The sequence below is a fragment of the Carcharodon carcharias genome, chromosome 8 (genome assembly GCF_017639515.1).
Source record: "Carcharodon carcharias isolate sCarCar2 chromosome 8, sCarCar2.pri, whole genome shotgun sequence".
NCBI lineage: Eukaryota > Metazoa > Chordata > Chondrichthyes > Lamniformes > Lamnidae > Carcharodon > Carcharodon carcharias.
Genome location: NC_054474.1, coordinates 155,745,845 through 155,767,389, shown reverse-complemented (window position 1 = coordinate 155,767,389; position 21,545 = coordinate 155,745,845). Strand labels below are relative to the sequence as shown.

The window sequence follows — 21,545 nt, the reverse complement described above, 5'->3', positions numbered from 1 at the left end:
TACGATGGTGTAGGATTTGATGTACCTTTTTACAAGTTAACTCTGAGCTTTTGTGATTCAGTAGATTTGGAAGGCTAGCCTGCAAGCTTGGAACGAAAGCAACAATAACATTCCGCCTCCTCAGATAGATCAGGGGCCTTCTAAGGTGTAGGATTAAAGAAGGCCAGGATTGATGATAAGGCTGCAATTGGGTTTGGATATCGCTGCAAACCATGAGAATTCATCTGTCGAAAAGGAATGTTCACAGCATACTCGGACTCCACTTCACTCAACAGGTTAATTAGAACAGGAACTGTTCCTGTTTTTTTGGTACCATTGCACAATGGACACCATTACCTTCTGACTATTTGCTCATGATTTTTTGGAGCTGCACTATCAAATGAAAACCATATGAATTTTAAGGTCAGCTTGAATGAAGAAATCCCTTCAGTCCATTTGGGGATTTGGCCAACAGCAGTGTGATAAGCAATGGCAGGCAGGCACAGATTAGTGGAATAGGCAAAGGAGCAGTAGGTGCAATTTAACAACAACTTGCATTTATATTGCACAACATAACATTTCCCAAGGTGCTTCACAAGAACATTATCCAGCCCAAATAAAATGACAAAGGAAATATTTACATTTATATAGAATCTTTCCTGACCAAGGGACATCCCAGAACACTTTACGGCCAATGAAAGGCTTTTGAAATGTAGCCACTTTTGGAATTGGGAAATGCGACAGCCAATTTGTTCACAGCAAACTCCCACAAACAGCAATGTGATAATGACCAGATGATCTGTTTTGTCTGAACAATACTTTTGGAATTGACAGAGGAATGGTGCAAGGGAGCAAAGGTTGCAACCTACAAGTGGCAAAATTAGGACAAGCTGCCACCTGGGAGGGTGATTAACAACTCGGAACTGCTCACAAGGAAGGGAGGCTGAGATCAGGAACAAGCAGAGCTGAGGGCACAGATAGACACATGGCAGCATGATGTCGTTGCTATAACAGAAAACTTGGCTTGAGGAGGGGCAATAATGGCGGCTCAACACCCCGTGGATATCAAGGTTTTGGGCAGGATAGGAAGGGGGATAAAAATAGTGGGGGTGTAGCATTATTGCTTAAAGAATCAATTACAGCTGTGAGGAGGGATGATACATTAAATGAAGCATCAAAGAAGGTCATATGGGTTGAGCTCAGAAGGGGCGGTCACACTGCTAGGCGTGTACTTTAGATCCCCAAATAGTGGAAGGGAGTCAGAAGAGCAAATATGTAGACGGATTTGAGTGCAAAAACAATAGGGCTGTAATTATTGAGGACTTCAACTATCCTAATATCAATTAAGATATGAACATTGGGAAGGGCACAGAGGGCACAAAATTCTTGAACTGCATTCAAGAGAACTGTTTTAGCCAGTGCGTAACAAACCCAAGAGAGGGGGCACAATTCTAGATTTGGTCTTAGGAAATGAAGCTGGGCAAGTGGATGAAGTAGCAGTGGGGGACCATTTTGGGGATAGTGACCGTAATACAGTTAGATTTAGCATCATAATGGAAAAGGACAAAGATAGAACAGGAATAAAAGTTCTAAATTGGGGGAAGACTAATTTTACAAAGCCGAGAGGTGAGCTGGCGAAAGTGGACTGGATACAGCTATTAAAAGGAAAAACTTTCAAATCAGTGTGGGGCATTCAAAGGCGAGATTCTACGGGCAGACAAATGTCCCCGCGAAGACAAAGGGTGGTACTGCCAAATCTAGAGCTCCCTGTTAATCCAGAAGCATACAGGTTAAAGCAGAAAAACAAAGCTTCTGACAGTCATAAAAGACTTAATATTGTAGAAATCCTAGAGGAGTATAGAAAGTACAGGGGTGAAGTAAAAATGGAAATTAGGAAAGTAAAGGGAGGATACGAAAAATATTGGCAGGTAAAATCAAAGGAAATCCTAAGATGTTTTGCCAAGAGAATAACTAAGTAAAGGGTAGGGCCTATCAGAGATGTACATGGTAGCTTGTACGTTGATGCAGAAGATGTGGGCAGGGTTCTCAATGAGTACTTTGTCTCTGTCTTCACTAAGGAGAGGGATGATGCAGATTCTAGTTAGAGGAGGAATGTGAAATAAGAGATACAATAAGCAGAGTGAGAGAGGAAATACTGGAGGGACTGACATCCTTGAAGTTGGATAAATCACCAGGGCCAGTTGGATTATATCCCAGGTTGTTGAAGGAAGCCAGGGAAGAAATAATGGATGCTCTTGAGGATCATTTTCTAATCCTCACTAGATACAGGCGAGGTCCCAGAGGATTGGAGGTCTGCAAACATTGTACCATTATTTAAAAAGGGTGGAAGGGATAGGCCAGAAAATTATAGGCTGGTCAGCCTGATTTCAGTGTGGGCAAATTATTGGAAACAATTCTGAGAGACAGGATAAACTGTCACTTCAAAAGGGGCGGATTGATCAGGGATAGTCAGCGTGGTTTTGTTAGGGGAAGATCATGTCTTACTTCCTCAAAAAATCCTATTACGTTTGTAACAAGGAGGATTGATGAAGGTAGTGTAGTGGATGTTGTCTACATAGATTTCAGTAAGACATTTGATAAGGTCCCACATGGCAGACTGGTAGGAAAATGAGAACTCATGGGATACAGGGGAAGGTGGCAGGTTGGATCTAAAATTGGTTCAGTGACAGGAAAAAAAGGGTAATGGTTGATGGATGTTTTTTGCGAATGGAAAACAGTCTCCATGCGGTGTTCCACAGGGCTCAGTGTTGGGGACCTTGCTGTTTCTCGTATACATTAATGACACAAAAATTAGCAGTGTAGTTGATAGTGAAGTGGATAGCTTTTGACTCCACAATGATATTAATGGTTTGGTTGAGTGGGCGGAGAAGTGGCAAGTGGAATTCAATCCGGAAAAGTGTGAGGCAGTGCATTTGGGGAGGGCAAACAAAGCAAGGGAATAATCAATAAACGGAAAGTTATTGAGAGGGGTTGAGGAAGTGAGAGACCTTGGATTGCATGTCCACAGATCCCTGAAGGTGGCAGGACAGGTGGATAAGGTGATCAAGAAAGCATATGGAATGCTTTCCTTTAATGGGCGAGGTATTGAATATAAAAGCAAGGTAAAATGCTAGTTAGGCCACAACTGAAACTTTGTGTACAGTTCTGGTCACCACATTACAGGAAGGACATAATTGCTGTGGAGAGAGTGCAGAGGAGATTTACAAGAATGGTGTCAGGGTTTGAAAATTGCAGCTATGAGGAAAGATTGGATAGACTGGGATTGTTTTCCTTAGAATAGAGGAGGCTAAAGGGTGACCTAATTGAGGTGTACAAAATTGAGGGGCCTAGATAGAGTAGACAGGAAAGACCTGTTTCCCCCAGCTGAGGGGTCAATTACCAGGCGGTATAGATTTAAGGTGATTGGTAGAAGGACTGGGGGGACATGAACAAAAACATTTTCACTCAGAGGGTGGTGGGCATCTGGAGTTCATTGCCTGAGTTGGTGGCTGAGGCTGAAACGCTCAATTCATTTAAAAGGTACCTGGATCTGCATCTGAAGGGCTGACACCTGCAAGGCTATGGACCAGGTGCTGGAAAGTGAGTTTCAAATGAGCGGCTAGTTTCTTTTTTTCTCTTTTTGGCTGGCGCAGACACGATGGGCTGAATGGCCTCTTTCTGCACCATAACTTTTCTATGGTTTTGTGGGTCGAACGATAAATATTGGCCAGGACACCAGGGAGAATTCCCCTGCTCTTCTTTGGAATAATACCCTGGGATCTTTAACCTCTACTTGCGAGGTTCCTTGGTTTAACATCTCATCTGAAAGACTGTACTATTAACAGTGCAGTACCCCTTCAGTATTGCATTGGAGTGCCCACCTAGATTTTTGTGCTCGAGTCCTGGAGCAAGGCTTGAACCCATAATCTTTCGGATGAGTTGTGAAACGTGGGCCCCATTCCTCCACTTGGATGGGAATGTAAAAGATCCCAAGGGAGTTACCCAAGGTGCCCTGGGCAATTTTTATTCCTCAATCAACATCAAAAAAAAAATCATCTGGTCATTGTAACATTGTGGGAGCTTGCTGTGCACAAATTGGCTGCAACATTTCCTGCGATACGGCAGGGACTACACTTCAAAAGTATTTAATTGGCTGTAAAGCGCAATCCTTTTTTCAGTATGTCTGCTGTATTTCTGTATGTTTGCATCTGAGCTATCTATCGCCTTTTCTCTCTTTGAATCTGAAGAGCAGCAGTTTATCTACTCGTTTCACATGACTCATCTTTCTGAATGGAATCAGTCCCATTCAGTTCTTTGTTTTGTTAGAGGTCACAGCAGTGAAGATGTAGGGCTTCTTTAAAAAAGTTCTTTCATGGGGTGTGGGTGTCACTGACAAGTCCAGCATTTATTGCTCTTGAGAAGGTGGTGGTGAGTTGCCTTCTCAAATACAGGCGAGTGGCTTGCTAGGTTAATTCAGTGTGGTTAAGGGTCAGCCACATTGCTGTGGAGTCACACGTAGGCCAGATCAGTTAAGGTTGACAGATTTTGTTACCTAAACAACGGCAGTGAGGCAGAAGGGTTTTTACAACAATTTGATAGTTTTCTGGCCATCATTACTGAGACTAGTTTTTTATTCCAGATTTATTTAATTAACTGAATTTAAATTCCTGCAGCTGCTGCAGTGGGATTTGAACTCGTGTCTCCAGATCATTGGTCCAAACCTCTGGATTACTAGTCCAGTAATATGATCCCTATGCTCCCGTTCTCATACAATGACTGGAATTTTCCACTTCTGTATCCTCCAACCCACTATTTTCCACCCATCCACACTAACGTGTAGGAAAGCGAGCAGGGATGTGGAAAATTCAGATCGATAACTCATCAGTGACTGAGCTGTGAGTCAGTTAGGAACAGGAGCCAAGAGAAAGATATATAATTCCAGGATAAATTCCAGAAATTCAGAACGTGTAGAATTCTTCATCCAAATGGGGGCATTGCTTTGTTTGCAATTTTTTTTTGCCCAAGTGGGCATGTTACCCTCTCCGGTCATTTCATTGACTCTTGCTTTTCTTCCATTTGTGACTTCCACAAGGCCAAGAAACCTGACTCCCATTATCATAGCAACACATGCTACACCTACAGATGTGGAAGGGCTGGTTCACTTTTACTTTGAGTCTTTGTACCTGACCTTGTGCAATAAGTAGCACAGGGCTGAGTCTTTCTAATTCTTGTGTTTAATACACCGCTTACAAACAGTGTAGAAACTGCTTTCTTGTACTTATGCTGGTAATTGGATTCAAGGGGCTGGATCTTTAGTGGTGGGTGGGGGCGGATTCCCATCCCACAGCTGTGGGCAACTGTATTTTTGAAAATTTTGACAAAATTTCCAATCTTGATGCTGCCACATCCCACACCCCCCACCCCACCCTCTCCCTTACCTGCATTGATAGGCTGCCACTCCCTGTGCTGGAGGGCCTCCTATTGGCTTTCCAGTTTCAGGAGCCTGCCCGCCATCTTGAATTGAATGGCGAGTGTGCCCTCTTGCCATTAATTGGCCATTCTTATTTTCAACACAGTGTGAGGCTGGAACCCAAAAGTTCTCCTGTTGAAAATCCAGCCCTTGTTGTACAACTCTTCTTATAATTCGCTGCCTATTCACTGAGGAAAGGAGGAATCTCCCTTTCCTTAACATAGGTTTATTCACAAAACCCAGAGAGCACAGGCACAGACTCCCTTTTCCTTCATCCCGCACAGGTGAAAACCGGTTCTTGTATATACTTAAGAATAATGCCCCAACCTTTCCCCAATAGTTAAATGTTGTTACGAGAGCATGTAATTCATTACAACATTAATGCTCTTGCAGTGCAAATGCACTAACTTGTGTTCTATTTTTGACATGTAGGATTTGCATTATGGATATATGCCATTTGGACCAAGGTTCATACCAGTGTTTATGCTCCACAAAAGTTCCCTTGTATCCTCATTCATATCCAATCAGCATATCCTTCTTTTCCTTTCATGCTCATGTGATAACTTAGCTTTTCCTTAAATGCACCAAATGCTATTCGCTTTAACCGTTCCTTGTGATGGTGAATGATGCATTCTAACATTTTCTCTGAGTAGAGAAGCTTCTCCTGAATTCCCTATTCGATTTATTAGTGGCTGTCTTTTATTTATGGCCCCTAATTTGGACTCTCCCTCAAGTGGACATATTTTCTCTGTCATCAAACCCCTTCATAATCTTAAAGACCTGTATCGGGTCACCTCCCAGCCATGTCTTTTCTACAGAAAAGACCCCCAACCTGTGCAGTCTCTCTTTCTAAGCCACATGTAAAATGATGCATAATTATTTATTACCTGGTTGTATGATGTGGATATTGACTATAAGACTTGAAGGTTCAACTAATTTAGACAGTGTAGAGCTAACCCATATTGACCCATGTGGATTCAAGTCCGGACACCAGTAGCAGCACTGCAGTTGTCCCCAGCATCCTGTCTGAGAGTGGAGATTTAGCCAGTGGAACATTAAATGGAATCCTTGCTAGAGAGTGTGCAGACCCATGAGAAGTGGGCATTGGAAAAGGTGTGTTGTGACTTTGCCGGAATGGAGTTAACGTTGGGTGGGGTTGGGGAATGAAAAATCAGTGGGAAGACCTCGGAGAATACCGCAGTTCTCCTGGCTGGGATTTTTTTCTGCCTCTCCAGCTTAGTTCACTTATTTCTTTTTTTTTAAATCTGTAGAATATGCAGAGTTTTTACATTGCAAAGGGAAGAAGTTCACAGACTTCGATGAAGTGCGGCAGGAAATTGAGCAGGAGACGGACAGGGTGACTGGCAGCAACAAGGGAATCTCATCTATTCCAATCAACCTGCGAGTCTATTCACCAAACGGTAAGTGTAGCCATACAGCGGGGGAGACCTCCTGCTGCGCACATTGTGATGCCGTGAGATTAGGAGGTTTTTCTGGAAAAGTAAAATCTGTTTCCAGAACTCAGTGATGCTTAAACAGAGCCTGGTTATCACACAATCCGTCACGTTTTAATGGCTCCCTCATGGTTCAGTTGTTAAGTGCAACAAGCACAAGAAGAGTGGACGTGGAACTACTTGGATAGCTGATAGCAAGAAGTGGGCACAATGGGCTGAATGGTCTCCTTTTCCACTATTATCTTTGGTGGTAATCTAATGGATCACCTATAATATTACTTTTTAAAAATTTGTTCTTGAGATGTGGGCATCGCTGGCAAAGTCAGCAGTTATTGCCCACCTCTAATTGCCCTTGAGATGGTGGTGGTGAGCTGCTGCCTTGAACCGATGCAGTCCCTGTGGTGTAGGTACACCTGTAGTGCTGTTAGGGAGAGAGTTCTAGGATTTTGACCCAGAGACAGTGAAAGAACGGCGATATATTTCCAAGTCAGGATGGTGAGTGACTTGGAGGGGAACTTGCAGGTGGTGGGTGTTCCCATGTGTCTGCTGCCCTTGCGCTGCCCTTGCCCTTCTAGGTGGTAGAGGTGGCAGGTTGGAAGATGCTGTCTAAGGAGGCTTGGCAAGTTGTAGGTGGTGCACACGGCTGCCATGGTGTACTGGTGCTGGAGGGTGTGAATGTTTAAGGTGGTGGATGGGATACCACTCAAGTGCTTTGTCCTGGATGGTGTTGAGCTTCTTGAGTGTTATTGGAGTTGGTCTCGACACACTCCTGACTTGTGTCTTGTAGATGGTGGATAGGCTTTGGGGAATCAGGGGATGAGTTACTCGCCACAAAATTCCAAGTTTGTGATCTGCTCTTGTAGCCACAGTATTTATATGGCTAGTCCAGTTCAGTTTCTGGTCAATGGTAACCCCCAAGATGTTGATAGTGGGGGATTCAGCGATGGTAATGCCATTGAATGTCAAGGGGAGATGGTTAGATTCTCTCTTGGAGATGGTCATTTCCTGGCACTTGTTTGGCATGAACGTTACTTGCCACTTATCAGCTCAAGCCTGAATGTTGTCTAGGCCTTGCTGTATTACATTGCTTATAATAATTAGGATGGTGCAATTGACGATTCTGCTATAAAGACAGGAATCTGATTCCGTATTATGCCTCATGCAGTATTCGGTTGTTAAGGTTTCGTGTGTAAATGTGGATGATCCTGGAGGTCACTAATTGCAGTGACAGCCTGAGGTCATTTAGAGGTGAATTGTCTTTTAGAGACATCCTGAGGTCAGCTGGAAGATGTTTCTGTGAAGTTTTTGAAATTACTGGCTCTTTTTTGCATGTGTGACAAAATGTGATGCAAGGACCTCCACTCAAAAATTGGACAGAATTTATTTATCCACTGTGACATACAGAATGGATTTTTAATTCCTTCAATCACTTTTAACCAAATTTCATGGACTGAATTTTGTCGATTAGTGGGAAGTGTCCACGACTGAGACCAAAAGTGGGAGCCAACCATGAGCTGGTGGGCACTGAGGAGTGGGGGGTGACATTTTACCAGTGGCAGCCAACTAACAGCTGTCCAACTGGGGATGGTGGCACAAGGCCACACAGGGAGGCCCCTGTGATCATAGGTGGGGGCTGGTGGCACTGTAGACGTGGGGGGGTGGCGGGGGAGTGGGGCCATTGCAGCTGGGGCCCTTCTGTGGGCCATAGAGCTGCCATAAATGAGCTCTCCCAACACCTCCCTCCGCAAATCTGGAACTCACTAGGAGGTTGCCAAGGTTTACCTGGTGGTCTCCACATGGCGTCTGTTAGTATCTAATAGGTTCTGTTGATAGATATTAAATACCTAGTAGCTTGAGGTAATATGGTTAACAGGTGTTGGCTATTGAATAGTTAATTATACTCGGATGTGTGTATGAAGAAGAGTCCGCCAGCATTGACGGAGATTGTGTTAAGAGTGTAGAAGTAAGCTCTATTGTCTCTACCAAAGCATCCTCGTCTGTGTCCTCTTCACAACCAGGCTTGGGGTTTCCTCTATCAGTGGTGAGCCCTTCAAGAGCAAAATGCTGGTGGGAGTGGGAAGTGGCTCTTAATTGGCAATTGATTGCCTTAGCTGGCTGTCGGTAGGCAATGCTGCAGAGGTTCCTGCCTGTGGTAAATAGCCATGGCAGTGGGAAGACTTTGGGCTTCCCTTCCAGTGCCTTCCCCTGCCATATTACCACTGGCCTCCCAGCCAATCGCCGCAGGACTGGAAAATTCAGTCTCGTGTCCAATTGGGAAAATTGCAGATAGTTAAACATAGTCTTGAATTTAAATGGTGCTGTCTTGTCCAATGTCCTTTCCCTTGCTCTCAATGAGCTATGTTATTGCCAAGTTTGTTAACTTTCAACTCACTGTTTGATTTGAATGTTATCATAATGTCAAGACACTATAAAGATGTAACTTCACTAAGTTGTCTGTTCTCTCTTCAGTCCTTAACCTGACCTTGATTGACCTCCCTGGAATGACCAAGGTGGCAGTAGGTGACCAACCTCAGGACATCGAGTTCCAGATCAGAGACATGCTCATGCAATTTGTCACCAAGGAGAACTGTCTGGTCTTAGCAGTATCCCCTGCCAACTCGGACCTGGCCAACTCCGATGCCCTGAAGATAGCCAAAGAAGTTGACCCTCAAGGTACTGTGTCATCCTTTAGGCACAAACCCATGCTGTTCCGAAATCAATTCGGCAAAGTGTGTTGCTGGTGTGATATCAGAAACCCAAATCAGTGGTGAAAACTGGAATCTATTGGCACAGCTCCATCGTCATTCTTTAGATCTGGACACAATTCTAGCACTTGACACAGGGCTGATGGCTACTGCCCATATTTTGAGACATGATTCACAGCATGTTTTTGGGCACAAAACTAGCCCATTCATTCTTTTGACATTGCTCCAGTCTGTGTTTTAAGTTGCTTGCAATCCAGCGGTGACTTTACTACACCACTTTTGAGGGTATTCCATTTCGCACTTCTGGAATTCTGTAATCTTGCTGATAAATCCAGTCAGTGTTTCTCATTTTACCAGTCCAGCACCTGGACTCCAAGGGTTATATTACGAGACACCACACAAGCTAGGGTTGTATTCCCTGGAATTTCAATGGTAGGGAATGATTTGGTCAAATTTTACAAGATATTAAGGGGAACAGTTATGGTGGATAGAGAGAAACCATTTCCATTGGTTGGGATGTCTTGAACTGGGGGAAGAATAGTCTAAAGATTAGAGCCAAATCTTTCAGGGGTGAAGTTAAGAAACACTTCTACACACAAAAGGTGGTCAAAATTTGAAACATTCTCCTACAAACAGCAATTGATGGATTTTTGTCAATCAAAGGTATTAAGGAATTTGAGGAAAAGATGGGTATATAGAATTAGGTCGCAGATCAGCCATGAACCCACTGAATGGCAGAATAGGTTTGAGGGGCTGAATGACCTCCTCCTGTTCCTATTGATTTTAAGATTTGCCTCCAGCCTTTGTTTTTGGACATGGTAGACAGTTTGATTTTTGGAATAGCTTCAGTTTGTGACTTTTTTCTTTTGCAAAACATCCCTCGACTCTCTGCATTTACTTAATCCAGATTTTGGGACTGAGGAAGGAATTCATAATGTGAGAGAGCTGGAGACAGATGGTGTAATGACAGCACACTCAACACGCCTGAGCTGTTTCATCAGCATCTTCTGCAGTTCAGCTCATTGCATTCACTAATTGCAATTTAGTAAATCAACAATTTTCTTTTCTTAAATTGCATTCAGTAAATATGAAATAAGTTTTTCATCTAATGATTAACTGAGGCCACCATCATCATGCCTACATTGACAATGTGGTAATCTTTGCTTCACATGGGGATGTAGTCAAGTGGCTCCAATGTTGCTCTTAAGCAGATTGAGACCTATTTCTGCTGTATAGTTTGCTGGATTATCTTTGTAAGGTACCTTGTGTTACTTGCTTTACTGGCCTAAAGTGTAGGCCTGAAGCCTCTACAGGTGCAACTTCATAACCTGGCCACTAGGAGGTGGACAAGAGTAGCTAAAGGGTGACTGGGCCTCTGATAATTTCTCTCCTCCTTCCCTCCACACCTGGGCCTATGAGTTTCCCCCTCCCCATGTTGGAGATAAGGAACTTTGTGTGTGATGAGAGGGTGAGTAGAGTTTCAGGAGGAGCTGAAGGACTAGGCCGCATTGTAGGAACTCCGACTTTATGGGGCCCAGTACTGCAGCTCCTCCTGAAGGGCACCAGTGTTTTTGACTGAAAAGTGTTCTTTCTACTGCAGGCCTGCGTACAATTGGGGTCATCACTAAACTGGACCTAATGGACGAAGGAACAGATGCTCGCGACATCTTGGAAAACAAACTGTTGCCCCTTAGACGAGGTAAATGCCGCAAGAGATTTTTGTTTTCAAATCTCCCCCAATATTTGTGTTCTGGTATGAGTATTTGTGGAAAAGGATTAAATCTAAGTTATAGTATAAATGTTTCCTATTTGCCTGTCTTGATGCCACTATATTTCTCTGTGGTTTCTCTTCTCTGCTGTTTCTCATCTCCTCTTTCTAACCCTCATATTCGTCTCTCTCTCTCTCTCACTCGCTCCTTGTCTCATGTAGTCTAAATGAAAAATTGTTGACTGGAATCTATCCGTACTGGGCATGATTTTCCTGGTCCGAATTGACCCATTTGAAATGTGACTCTGATTCTAGTCCCTGCCTCTGTCAGATACTGCAGCATCTTCACGCCTCGACTAACTGTGGATTGTTTGTTGCAACATGTGAGCCATCTTGCTGGAGGTAGACACTGATGCAATTGCCCCGGATTAAAAGCAATATACGATCCGATTTCCAATTGCTGGCTTGTCATAAACAAATGCATGGTGTTGGAGAGTTTATACTCCGAGGGCTGTGGGAAACGGAATTGTGTCAGAAATGGCTCAGCGCTATCCACTGCAGTGAAAGCAAAGGCTAGAATTAGTCAGCAGGGTCTGCTGGTGTGTAGCGTTGAGACATGCCTCGGGGGCATTGCACTTGTTTGAGCGTAGCAATCCCAAGTATTGCCCATGCTCCAAGTCTCTCTTCCAGAATGCTCCGATGTGCCACATCCTTGGATTCATGGACTGTGTCTGTGTGCTCAGAACTCCTTCACATTGCAGCCTTTTAAATGTGGCACTTGGAGATGTTGCAAGGCTCCAGTGCCCTGTGGGAACCAGCTGAAATACAAACACTGGAGGAGGATCAGATCTGAATCCCATTGCTGGTCAAATGCCATGGCCGGACAGGCTGGGAATGAGGTTGACTGAAACATCAGCATTGACTCTACATTGAAAGACAACTCTTGTAAGATGGTGCAGTGCCATGGCTCCATTATAACAATATGGTGTGTCCTGACGTATTATAAAATACATTTGGATTTGTGACTCTTCCTCATCCCTGCCCCTCAGACACTGGGTTATTAACTTCCATGATGCTGCAAAGCAAAAGCCATGGACCCTCTGTAGAGCAAGGAAATATCAGAGAATGAGCCGTCCTTCATCTGTTCTCATGCCCCTTAAGGGGGTTCATTAGCTGAAATTCACTCAGTGGGCCATCTCTCCCTTGGCCATGATTCAGGAAGACCAAGAGATCTTGTTCTGGCATCTTCGTACTCTTCCCTTGGAGGGCAGTGTGAAGTACTGGAAGGATTCGCAGGCTGATCAACACTTTGACAGGTCACGATGTAAACACTCCTTCCAAGGCCATCTTCATATCAGTCAACAGGGTGGTTAGTCCTATATGGCAGGAGGGTTGTTATGAGGGTGGGGGGGGTGTTGAAGGACCCACCAGACACACACATCCCCCAGGTTGTCAACCCAGAACTGGGAGTCAGAATTCTGGTTCCTAGGATGGTCTGGAGCAGGGTTTGGACCTTGAATCTTTCGGATTTAAGGTGGGAAGTCTACCACTGAGTCACAGGTTCACTCCATGAAAGGAAGGTTGTGGAAAATAGCCACAAGTTTCATATGCGTGCAGTAGAAGACTTGTCTGGCTTTGACTCCCTGCCTTCTATTTTTTTTAAGGTTACATTGGTGTCGTGAACAGAAGTCAGAAGGACATTGACGGGAGAAAGGACATCCAGGCAGCTCTGGCTGCTGAGAGAAAATTCTTCCTTTCACACCCAGCGTACCGGCACATGGCCGATCGCATGGGGACACCTTACCTCCAGAAGGTCCTCAACCAGGTAATGCCAACTTCACCACCTTGACAATTGGCAAGCTGGCAGCTGTTGGTCTAAAATAAAAATAAAGTGCTGGAAATACTCAGCAGGATAGAGTCATAGAGGTCTACAGCACAGAAAAAGGCCCTTCGGCCCATTGAGTGTGCCATTCAAACAAGTACCTAACTATTCTAATCCCATTTTCCAGCACTAGGCCCATAGCCTTGTATGCCATGGCATCGCAAGTGCACATCCAATACTACTTAAATGTTGTGAGGGTCTCTGTCTCTACCACCCTTTCAGGCAGTGAGTTCCAGATTCCCACCATCCTCTAGGTGAAAAAATTCTTCCTGACATCCCCTTTAAACCTCCTGCCCCTTACCTAAAATCTATGCCCCCTGGTTATTGATCCCTCCACCAAGGGGAAAAGTTCCTTCCTATCTATGCCTATCATAATTTTATACACCTCAATCATGTCCTCCCTCAATCTCCTCTGCTCCAGGGAAAATAACCCCAGTTTGTCCAATCTCTCCTCATAACTAAAACTCTTTAGCCCAGGCAACATCCTGGTAAATCTCCTCTGCACTCTCTCTAGTGCAATCACATCCTTCCTATAATGCGGATTCCAGAACTGCACGCAATACTCTGGCTGTGGCCTAACCAGTGTTTTATACAGTTCCAGCATAACCTCCCTGTTCTTATATTCTATGCATTGGCTAATAAAGGAAAGTATCCCATATGCCTTCTTAACCACTTATCTGCCTGTCCTGCTACCTTCAGGGATCTATGGACATGCACACCAAGGTCCGTCTGATCCTTGTTACTTCCCGGGTCCTACCGTTCATCGTGTATTCCCGTGCCTTGTTTGTCCTGCTCAAATGCATCACCTTGCACTTATCTGGATTAAATTCCATTTGCCACTGGTCATCCCATCTGACCAGCCCATTTATATCCTCCTGTAATCTAAGGTTTTCCTCCTCACTATTTACCACCCCACCAATTTTTGTGTCATCAGTGAACTTACTGATCAACCCTCCTACATTCAAGTCTAAATCATTTAGATATACCACAAACAGCAAGGGACCCAACACCGATCCCTGTGGAACCCCACTGGACACAGCCATCCAGTCACAAAAACACCCCTTGACCATCACCCTTTATTTTCTGCCACACAGCCAATTCTGGATCCAATTTGCCAAATTGCCTTGGATCCCATGGGCTCTTACCTTTGTTATCAGTCTCCCATGTGGGACCTTATCAAAAGCCTTGCTGAAGTCCAAGTAGACTATGTCAAATGCATTGCCCTCATCTACACACCTGGTCATCTCTTTGCAAAATTCAATCAAATTGGTCAGACATGACCTCCCCTTAACAAAACCATGCTGACTGTCCTTGATTAATCCCTGCCTCTCCAAGTGTAGATTAATTCTGTCCCTCAGAATTGCTCCCAATAGTTTCCCCACCACTGAAGTTAGACTGACTGGCCTGTAGTTCCCAGGTTTATCCCTTCGTCCCTTCTTGAATAATGGTACCACATTGGCTGTTCTCCAGGTTTTGGCAGCATCAGTGGCAAGAGAAACCGAGTTAACATTTCAGGTCTGTGAACTTTCAGCAGAACTGGGAGAAGCTAGAGATGTAATAGGTTTTTACCAAGGGGTGAGCGGGGCAAGGACAAAAGGAAGGTCTCGGGTAGGGCAGATCGAATGATAGAGTAGGTCTTCCAGGGCCAAAGGGAATGGTGATCGAACAAGAAAAGAAACAAAAGATGTGCCTAGAACAGGTGTGCTACTGACTGAAACGAAAAAAGCTGAAGACATGTGGTGAAACCTCCAGGAGCATACACAACCAGAGCTGGCAATGCTGGGGAGTGTAGAACCTAATTTTGAATTAGGTTTGTTAATAATAAGTCAAGTTTCAGCTCCGTATCACAGTGATGGGCGGTACAAGGATTTGTGCCATCGGTATTTTACCCCCCTCGAGTGGTGGTAACCGATGAAGGGAAGTTAATGGCCTATTAAGGCCCATTGTCAGAAACCAACTGGAATTTTGTAGCCAGCCTCCGGGTTCCCGAGGCATCAGGGCCTAGGCCAGCAGCCTGGAGGCGTCCCTTTGGGTCAGCAGGGGATTGCGGCCCAGTCAGCTTTTGTGGCCGTCCCCGCTTTCCTGGCCACAGCTGCAGCCAGGAGGAGCTCCCCCTCCCCACCACCCCACTCTCCATGATAGTGGCCTGGCTGCTGAGGGCATTTTTAAAAAAATTGAAGCTGCTTTTAAAACGGGCGGAGAGATCTTTTAATTGGGCAGCGAGCCCGCCCTTAGGCCACTTATTGGTCGATTTGGAGAAAATCGGAGTCGGGAGACTCTTTAGCGCACAGTGTAGGGTTGTGATCTTCTTTTGGCCTCTCCTCAAAGGTCAACGCCTTGCCCAGTGTGCCAGACAGGAATGCCAGAGGCCTTAGCACAAACGTAAGCCTTTCCTCGACACTGGTTGCACTCCTTACTCCTTTTATCATTCTCCCCTTTGACAGCAATTGACGAACCATATCCGGGACACGCTACCTGCCCTCCGAAACAAGCTACAAAGCCAGCTGCTGTCCATTGAGAAAGAGGTGGAAGAATACAAGAACTTCCGACCTGATGATCCATCCAGGAAAACCAAAGCCTTGCTACAGTAAGTACTGTTCAACTGAGGCATTACTGCCAACAGCAGAGATTCACCGTAGAAGATTTTTTTTAAATGTCCTTTTTCTATAAATCATGTTCAAATCTTGCTTCCTGGGATGAGGGGATTGTCCTGTGAGGAGAGACTGAGTAGACCAGGCCAGCATTCCCTGGAGTTTAGAAGAATGGGAGGTGATTACATTAAAATGTATAAAATTTGCAAGCGGGATAAAGGGTGGGAGGATGTTTCCTGTGGCTGGTGGATTTGGGACACGGGGTCACAGTCTCAGAATAAGGGGTCAGCCACTTAGGACCGAGCTGAGGAGAAATTTCTTCACTCAAATGGTTGGAATTCCAGAGGGCTGTGGATGCTCAATTGTTCAGTATATTCAAGACTGAGGTCGATAAACGTTTTTGTTATTAAGGGATCTGGGTATAGCGAGGGAAGAGGGAGTTGAGGTAGAAGATCAGCAATGAATTTATTGAATGGTGCAGCAGACTTGAAGGGCCAAATGTCCTCCTATTCCTTTCTACGTTCTGGATCATAGTCTCGCCAATCCCTATCTCTAACCTTTTCAAGCCCTATATCACTTCAAATACCTGCATTCCTCCAACAATGGACTCCTGCATCCCTCAGTCCCATGGACCATGCATTAATTGCTGTGCCTTCAGCTATCTAGGCTTTAAGCTCTTGTATTTCCTCCTTAAATCTCTCTATCTCTCTCTACCTCCCTCTCTCTCTCTATTTGAGTCATACGAATATCTGAAATAGACGGAGAAGTAGGCCATTCAGCCCCTCGAGCCTGCTCTGCCTTTCAATAAGAACATGGCTAATCTGCTTGTGTTTCTACATTTCCACCTACCCCCAATAACTTTTGATTCCATTGCCTAATAAGAATCTATCTACCTCTGCCTTAAAAATAGTCAGTGACCCCCGCCTCCACTGCCTTCTGAGGCCGAGAGTTCCAAAGTCGCACAATCCTCAGGAAAAATTTCTCCTTATCTCTGTCCTAAAAGGGCGACCCCCTAATTTTAAAACAGTGCCCCGGTTCTGGACTTGCCCACCAGAGGAAACACCCTTTCCACTTCCACTGTGTCAATACTGTTCAGGATCTTTATATACTTCAATCAAATCACCCCTAACTCTTCCGAACTCCAGAGGAAACAAGCCCAACCTGCCCAACCTTTCCTCATAAGACAACCCACTCATTCCACATATCAATCTAGTAGACCTCCTCTGAACCACCTCCAACACGTTTAAGGAAGGATGTAAATAAGGAGACCAAAACTGCGCACAGTATTCAACATGCGGTCTCACAATGCCCTGTATAACTGAAGCATAACATCCTTACTTTTATGTGCAAGTCCTGACATAATAAAGGATAATATTCCATTAGCCTTTTTAATTACTTGCTGTACCTTCATACTAACTTTTTGTGATTCATGCACAAGAACACTTAGACCCTTTTGCACCTTGGAATTCTGCTGTCATTCTCCATTTAAGTAATACTCTGCTTTTTTATTCTTCCTGCTAAAGTGAGCAACTTCACATTTTCCCACATTATACTCCATCTGCCAGATTTTTGCCCACTCTCCCAACTTATCTATATCCGCCTTCAAATTTCTTATATCTGCTTTGCAACATACTTTCCTACCTATCTTTGTGTCATCCGCAATTTTAACTGCCATGCTTTTGCTCCCTTCATCTAAGTCATTGATGTAAATTGTAAAAAGTTGCAAAAGATCCCTGTGGGACTCCACTTGCCACACCCTGCCAATCAGACAAAGACCCATTTTTGCATACCCTCTGTTTTCTGCCAGCCAATCTTGCATCCAGGCTAATACATTACCCCCACACTGAGCTTTTATTTTTTGCAATAACCTTTGATGTGGCATCTTATCAAATCCTTTCTGGAAATCCAAATACAGCACATCTACAGGCTCCCCTTTATCCACAGCACATGTTACTCCTTCAAAGAACTCTAATAAATTGATTAAGCGTGATTTCCCTTTCATAAAACCATGCTGACTTTTCCCGATTACCTTGAGCTTTTCTAAGTGCCCAGCTATAACGTTGTTAATGATCGACTCTAACACCTTCCCCATGACAGATGTCAAACTAACTGGCCTATAGTTTCCTGTTTTCTGCCTCCCTTCTTGAATAGAGGGGTTATATTTGCTTCTTTCCAGTCTGATGGAACCTTTCCAGAATCTAGGGAATTTTGGAAAATTAACACCAGGGCATCATCTACCTCATTAGCCACCTCTTTTAAGACCCTAGGATGTAGTCCGTCAGGACCCGGAGACTTGTCAGCATGCAGCTCCATCAGTTTGCTCAGTTCCACTTCCTTAGTGATTGTCATTTCACCAATTTCCTCTCTCCCCTCCAACTCCAGATTTACAGCTATTACTGGAATGTTTTTTGTATCCTCCATAGTGAAGACAGAAGCAAAATATTTGTTCACTTCATCCACCATTTCCTTATTATCTACTATTAACTCCTCATTCTCACTCTCCAGAGGATCTTAAAGCTAGCTTGCTTTCACTAAGTTGTCAGTCACCTGCCCCATTATCTTCTCCTATGACTATGGGTCAGTTTTTGTTTGATTACCATGAGATGTTTTCCTATTTTAAAGGTGCTATATGAGGGCAAGTTGTTTCTGGTCATTATCGGACAGGAGTCTGCTTCAAATCACCTTGCTTTACTCACACTCGGCATTTATCAAGTTGCATTGGCTTGGCTTATATTCCCTCCACTTTCGAAGATTGAGGGGTGATTGGATCAATGTGTTTAAAATGTTAAGAAGATTTGGTAGGATAGATAGAGAGAAGCAACTTCCTCTGAGGGAATCCAGACTGAGAGGGGGGTCAGAATCTTAAAAATTAGAGCTGGGTCATTTGAGGCGGGAAATCAGGAAGCAGTTTCCTTCATACAAAGGATTATGAGTATTGCTGAAAAGGGAGACATGTTGTCGAAGCTTTTCGTTTTGCACTCACCAGGAGAAATACAAGAATGCCAAATTTCAAACAATCGCAATTTATACTACAGGAGGAAAGGGGGCTGACTGGTTGGCAAGTCAACTTTAATTAGCCAAGACATTGCTATGGAAAAAGCAATGGGGAATTATAGGCTCCCTAAGTAAACCAATCAGCACCCTTTTTCTCCTGTAGTATGAATTCATCAGTAAAGTAATGGAAGGGGTCATCAACAGTGCTATCAATTGGCACTTGCTTAACAACCTGCTCACTGACGCTCAGTTTGGGTTCCGCCAGGGCCGCTCAGCTTCTGACCTCATCACAGCCTCGGTTCAAACATAGATAAAAGAGCTGAACTCCCGAGATGGGGTGGGAGTGAGTGCCCTTGACTTCAAGGCAACATTTGACCAAATGTTGCATCAAGGAGCCCTAGCAAAACTGGAGTCAATGGGGATCAGGGGGAAAACTCTCTGCTAGTTGGAGTCATACCTAGCACAAAGGAAGATAATTGTAGTTGTTGGATGTCAGTCATCTCAGCTCCAGGACATCACTGCAGGAGTTCCTCAGGGTAGTGTCCTAGGCCCAACCATCTTCAGCAGCTTCATCAATAACCTTCCTTCCATCATAAGGTCAGAAGTGGGGATGTTCATTGATGATTGCACAATGCTCAGCACCATTCGCGACTCCTCAGATACTGAAGCAATCCATGTACAAATGCAGCAAAACCTGGACAATATCCAGGCTTGGGCTGACAAGTGGCAAGTAACATTCGCACCACACAAGGGTCAGGCAATGACCATCTCCAACAAGAGAGAATCTAACCATCGCCCCTTGATGTTCAATGGCATTATCATCACTGAATCCCTTACTATCAACATCTAGGGGGTTACCATTGACCAGAAACTGAACTGGACCAGCCATATAAATACTGTGGTTACAAGAGCAGGTCAGAGGCCAGGCATTATTTGTTGAGTAACTCACCTCCTGACTCTTCGAAGCCTGCCCACCATCTACAAGGCACAAGTCAGGAGTGTAATGGAATACTCCTCACTTGCCTGGATGATTGCAGCTCCTACAACACTGAAGAAGCTTGACACCATCCAGGACGAAGCAGCCCGCTTGATTGGCACCACATCCACAAACATTCACTCCCTCCACCACCGATGCATAGTAGCAGCAGTGTGTACCATCTACAAGATGCGCTGCAGGAATTCACCAAGGCTCCTTAGACAGCACCTTCCAAATCCATGACCACTACCACCTAGAAGGACAAGGGCAGAGGATAAATGGGAACACCACTGCCTGGAAGTTCCCCTTCAAGCCACTCACCATCCTGACTTGGAAATATATCGCCGTTCCTTCACTGTCGCTGGGTCAAAATCCTGGAACTCCATCCCTAACAGCACTGTGGGTGTACCTATGCCACATGGACTGCAGCAGTTCAAGAAGGCAGCTCACCACCACCTTCTCAAGGGCAACTAGGGATAGGCAATAAATGCTGGCCCAGCCAACGAAGCCCACATCCTGTGCATGAATAAAAAAAAATTGTCGTGATTGTTTGAAATTTGGCATTCCTGTGTTTGTCCTGATGAATGCAAGATGGAAAGCTTCAGCATTATGTCTCTCTTTTCAGCAATACTCAAGTTCTGTACTCACAAGTGACAAAGGGTATTGGAAACCTGGAACACTCTTTTCCCCCAAAAGGCTGTGATGCTGGTACAAATGAAGCAGATTAAGATAAATAAGTTTGTGCTAAATAAGGGCACCAAGGGATTATGGAGCCAAGGGACAGTAAAATGAGTTTAGACACAGACCAGCCATGATTTAATTGAATGTAGTACAGGCTTGAAGAGCTGAATGGCCTCTTCTGTTCCGATGTATTGATATAAACAATCTGTTCTTTGACAGGATGGTGCAACAGTTTTCTGTTGATTTTGATAAGCGCATTGAGGGCTCGGGGGATCAGATTGACACCTACGAGTTATCGGGCGGTGCGAGAATAAACCGCATTTTCCACGAGAGATTCCCCTTCGAACTTGTCAAGGTAACTGGAGGCTTGGCCACCTCCTTGGAGATGTTTGATTTGTAGCCGTTGACTAATTTTACACTGAATCCCTGTTGCTTCCACGTGTTGCAGATATAATAAATAACAGTTTTGAAATGCTATGGTCTGTCTTGGTGAAGGAAAATCATCGATATGTTCATTGGTCAAGATATACATTGAGGCCCCTATAATGCTGTTAGGTGAACAGGGCATAACAGCTAAAGTGATGGGTTTGGAGTCATAGCATCTGATTTTTGACTTTGACCTCGTAAAGACCATATTAATGGGCTATTAATTCAGCAACAACCACAAGCAGAATGAGTCATCTTTATCTCTGGGTCTATTTTAGTGCTTCTGCTATGGTTGCCTGCAGTGCTATTAGTCACCGAAAACTGTGCAAAACTGAGATTGTTTCATAGCCTGCCTTATAGACTGGGCAGCACATTACACCAGCAGCCTGGGTGATGGTTGACCCAGTGTTGGGAGGGTTAGCACTGACTGAATGGTTGTCTCTCAATTGGAGTAATGATATCAGATGAAGGTGGTATGTTCCAATCTCACCCAGTTCCATGACTGCATAATGCAACCTGTCTATCATTAATGCTGTATTTAAAGTAATGCGAAAGGGAAATAGCAGGGAAAATGCTCCTAGAGTTCAGCAGCAGAAGATTTTCTACAAAGATCCTGACCCCTCTGAATGTAGGACCCCACAAGTGGCTTAAATACAGAAATTGACCAGTTTTCATGCAT

The 21,545-nt window shown here is 44.4% G+C and overlaps 1 protein-coding gene across 4 annotated transcripts in view; it reads left to right on the top strand.

Moving 5' to 3' along the window:
* LOC121280933 (dynamin-1) overlaps window positions 1–21,545 on the top strand; it is a 242,029-nt gene that overhangs the window by 70,415 nt on the left and 150,069 nt on the right. For all 4 annotated transcript variants that reach the window (XM_041193376.1, XM_041193375.1, XM_041193377.1 and 1 more), the window contains exons 3-8: window positions 6,721–6,870; window positions 9,373–9,576; window positions 11,209–11,307; window positions 12,981–13,141; window positions 15,643–15,785; window positions 20,660–20,795. In XM_041193376.1, the coding sequence (XP_041049310.1) occupies window positions 6,721–6,870; window positions 9,373–9,576; window positions 11,209–11,307; window positions 12,981–13,141; window positions 15,643–15,785; window positions 20,660–20,795 (893 nt within the window). The remainder of the gene's footprint in view (window positions 1–6,720; window positions 6,871–9,372; window positions 9,577–11,208; window positions 11,308–12,980; window positions 13,142–15,642; window positions 15,786–20,659; window positions 20,796–21,545) is intronic.